The 4,250-nt window shown below is 35.5% G+C and overlaps 1 protein-coding gene across 1 annotated transcript; it reads left to right on the top strand.

Annotated features, from left to right (window-relative positions):
* The first annotated feature begins 275 nt into the window (after window positions 1-275).
* Window positions 276-2,140, top strand: LOC120091234 (D-tagatose-1,6-bisphosphate aldolase subunit). Its single transcript, XM_039049173.2, has 5 exons — window positions 276-732; window positions 1,113-1,213; window positions 1,364-1,480; window positions 1,568-1,669; window positions 1,803-2,140. The coding sequence occupies exons 1-5, from the start codon at window positions 498-500 to the stop codon at window positions 1,971-1,973; spliced, it is 726 nt and encodes a 241-aa protein (XP_038905101.1). The 5' UTR covers window positions 276-497; the 3' UTR covers window positions 1,974-2,140.
* Window positions 2,141-4,250: the final 2,110 nt, after the last annotated feature.

Here is a 4,250-nt window from a genome sequence, read left to right as displayed (position 1 = left end):
TTGTTAAGTGTAATTGCTCTTGTAATTTTGTAGCTCACTCTTTAGCGTAAGCTACTCTAGATATTTTTGTATAACTTTTTTCTAGTTTAGAAACTTATGAAACTTGTTGGAGCTTTAACTTTCAAAATTGGGTATCCTCTCCTCTTAATGAGGACCTGATTTGTTGTGTTTTTTTTTTTTTTTTTTTTTAATGAAGTTATCTTTAAAAAAAAATTAAAATATCAATGGATAGAAATATCTTTAGAAGAAATATTCAAAAATGGCACAAAAATTCTAAAACGTGAAGCAGAGAAATTTCTGTAGAAGGAAGAGGCAAAAGGCGACCCCATTTTCCCCCAGTTTCACTTTGAAACGTCACATTGTACGCTACGTGTCCTTTGTGGCCTCCGAAGCTTCTCCTTTCCATTCTCCCTTCGGTCGGTTGCCATTTCCCATCCTTAGATTCTTCCTCTTCGGATTTTCCCTTCTCTCTGCACCAATCCCATTCCCCATTCCCAATGCTCTCTTCCATGGCCGACCCTTCTCTTTCCTTGTGTTTCTCTTCCTTCTCCATTTCCCGCTCCCTCCACCTTTCCCCCTCTTTCCTTCTACACCCTTTTCTTTATTCTCCCAGATTCTCGGTCTCTCATCATCGCCCATCTCGTCTCCTTCGTTTCTCCCTCAAATCCTCCTCTGGAAGCTTCATGGGAGACGATTCGTTCGGATTGTTTCCTTGGTCTGATGGTGATAGCGGTACGTTTCTTGCCCATCCTTCTTTCTTTTCGCGTTTGTTAAGGAATCTTCTGATTATGCTGAAGGATCGACGCGTATGATTACACTTTTTACATTTCCCCCAATTCTGATTACCTAATTTGATTAGATTTCGTTTGATTGTCAAAAGGGGTTTCCCCCCTTTCATTCGATTGATTGAGAAAAGGGTTCTTTTCTCTTGTTCTGTTGTTAGGGTATGTTTGATTATTCTTATTGAATTTGAGGGTGGGTTTTAGATTTACTCGAAGTGCATCGAGTGGTTTCTTATACTTCGAGTGATGGGAATGAAATACTTGAATTCTGTTTATTTATGAAGCCATCTATCTTGTACAAGGTGTTGCTCAAATTGAAATTATGCACAGAAATCCATTGGGTTCCTGAGGAGAGAGTCACATTGTTCACTCCTGATGGGCTTGTTCAGATTGGAGGCTCCATTGTCCCTCGACGAATTTCCTCTTCAGATGTATGCCCTTTACATATATAGCCTTGTTGATGCTTCACTTCTATTTTCAAATCTGATCGAAACTTGCGAGTTCTGTATTGTTAATTACTTTAGCGCCTAAGTTGATGCAACCTAGTTCATGTCTGGATTAAATTGATGTTCTTCTGACAGAAAAAACAAGGGAAATCAAAGGCTTACCAAAGATTCCAACGGTTTCAAGAGAGTGATTACATGGATCCAAAACAGAGCATATGTCTTGGTGCTCTATTTGATATCGCAGCGACCAATGTGAGCCTTTTGGGCAGTGTTGTATTTAGTTAAAGCCTTAAAGTCCTTCCTCTAGGATTTTTCTTATGCTTTACTTGTTATGTTTAGGGACTTGACATGGGAAGAAGACTTTGTATCTATGGTTTTTGCCGTTCTGTTGAGATGCTAAGTGATGTTGTGGAGGACATTGTTTTGGAGCAAGGTGGAGAGGTTTGTTATAAATCCATATGCACCATTTCCCCGCCTCTGCCCCTGGTTTTAACCCTCAATGATCGATCCATGTTTCGGTGATGGGGGCGAATTTGTTTGAGTTTCATTTTTCCATGTTCTGATGATGTTTTAGGTTGTAGCAGCAGAGAAGGCAAGTAAAGGGGGTTTGCAGGAGAAGCTAACCATGACAGTTGCTGTGCCACTTCTATGGGGGGTTCCTCCTGCTTCTGAAACTCTTCATTTAGCTGTTCAGAGTGGTGGAGGTATTGTGGAGAAAGTGTATTGGCAATGGGATTTTTTGTAAATTATGATATTCTTTCAGCCTTTTAACCATTTCTCTTGTGCATTCTGTACATAAAATTGATGTAAATATATGTACAAAACTCAAAAGGGCAATTGTCACATGTTATTAACTAAATATTGAAAATGTATCAAATTATAGTTTATAGCTCATCAGCTAATTTAATTCAATATCTTTCCCCTTTACCATTTAGTTGATTGATGAATAAACAACACTTTCAGTTAGAAACTTGGATTCTCCTCCACTTTTAATCTGACTTACGAGAGATTGTCAATCTCTAATAGAGTACTTCATCATGAAGGTTAAAAGTTGATTTGCCTGTATGCTTTTCTTATTTAGGGGGTGGGTTCTAACTTATTAGATCCATCTTTTAAAGTTTTCTTGTCTATTGGGTTAGTGTCTTTGTTTTGTCCAACCATGTGATTCATGAGGTGTGGGTAGGCATTTTTTGCTATTTTCTTTGAAAGGGAAAGAAGAAAGTACCTAAAGGAGCAAATGGTTACTTGCCAAGAATGTTGGCTCTCTTTAGGTGGTGGCTTGGGTGGACGAATATACCCTTTGTGGAAAGTGGGAAATGGAGTTAGGTTAATGAGAATTCAAACTAGTTGAGATGTATACTCTCGACCTTGAGATTAGAGGTTTGGATTTCCCATTTTCCTATTTCGTCTCCAAGATTTGAGTTTAGTAGCATTTTGGTCTTTTAAGTTTCCAATGTTCGCAGATATCCATTACTATAGTCTTTTTCTTTTCTTTTTGTGTACAACTATGGTAGGAAAGAGAGGATGAGCCTTCCACCTGAAGGGTAGAAATGCATGTCAATCATCCTTCTCACTTTAGCCTCCATTACTATAGCTAATAGAAGCATATCGTGGTATTTCTTTATTTTTTGAAAAATACTTCTACAACTAAACTAAAGACAACTTTTTTAACTATTTTATTTTTGGTTAAAATAGCATTTGATTGTATTTTGCATTGTATTTCATTTTGGTCCTATTTTCAATAAATCTTAATAAATAAATATAACTAAAGAAATGACATTTTAATTCTTGCAGCATACTTCTTAGTTAATTGATTTTAGATATAAAACGATATTATGGTAATCATCTAGTTTCATTCAAATCCTAGATATAAGTAAACAAAAAAAGGTAAACAACGTCAAAAGGAATACCATTTCCATTTCTAATTTCTCTCTCGACATCTGTTGAATATTTTTTCTCATCTTTTTCTTCACTTTCCTCGTCCTCCATTAACATGGATATCATATCCATGTTTGTGGTTAGTGCTTGGAGTGTTCTATGTCATTGTACCTCATGATTGTATATTTCCGTACACAGTTCATTTCTTGACCACCATTTTCAAATGGTTTGCAAATGCATGATCACATAAGTGGTTAAGTTTATTTTAAACTTAAAAGACTTGTTCATTTTTATAGAGGTAGCTTAGGAGAAGGATAACCACTCCTAAGAATTTCTGTCATCTATTTGTTTTTCTAAAGACAAATCACCTTCTTGCATTCTCTCTTCTTGTCAAAAACTTAAATGGTTGGTCAAGACTAGAGGCAATTTTTTTCCTTCTTTGGGTGTATGTATTCATTTCCATATTGGAGTGATATGGTTTTTTTTGGGCTGGTTCAACACATGGGGTTTCTAGCCTACATGAACCTGCCACCTTAGTAGTAGATTATGAAGCTAATTATGTTGTAAGGGAATTATGTTTTAAAAACAAATGGTAAGGGAATTATGTTGTATAGCTAATAAAAAAGGACCAACTTAAAAAATGATTAAGGGTCCGTTTGAATTGACTCAAGAAAAAAATCAAAGTCCCTAGGGGAAATATTGAACACATTGAACATAATATATCTATCAAAATATTTTTATCTGTCGTCGTTGTTTGAGGATAAGTAGAGGGAGGAGAAAAAAGAGATGAGTTTTCTTTTAGCAAATGATTTATTGGCATGATGATTTTATTTATGAAATTGAAACGATGATCTCTTGTAGTGTGTTTGATAATTGTAATAAATTGATGGTCCTTAGCCAATTTGTTCAAGTTTGTTTAATCTAGAGAAATCCAGGTAGCTACCTTTCAAAATTAAGTATTTATCACTTTATAAACCATACATATACTGGTACAGGTGTAACGTTTTCTACATACATGTTTTTGTTGGAAAAATCATTTTAAATGTGTATTCTGTATATACTCAACGATTAAGAAAGTACAGATACTAATATACACATAGAAGTGAAACATTCCCGACGATACCTTCATTTCTAATTTTTCATT

This window comes from Benincasa hispida, chromosome 11 (assembly GCF_027475165.1).
Source record: "Benincasa hispida cultivar pf3 chromosome 11, pf3_genome.v1.1, whole genome shotgun sequence".
Classification (NCBI taxonomy): domain Eukaryota; kingdom Viridiplantae; phylum Streptophyta; class Magnoliopsida; order Cucurbitales; family Cucurbitaceae; genus Benincasa; species Benincasa hispida.
Note: the sequence above shows the minus strand (reverse complement) of the source record. Positions and strands in the feature narration are given on the sequence as shown.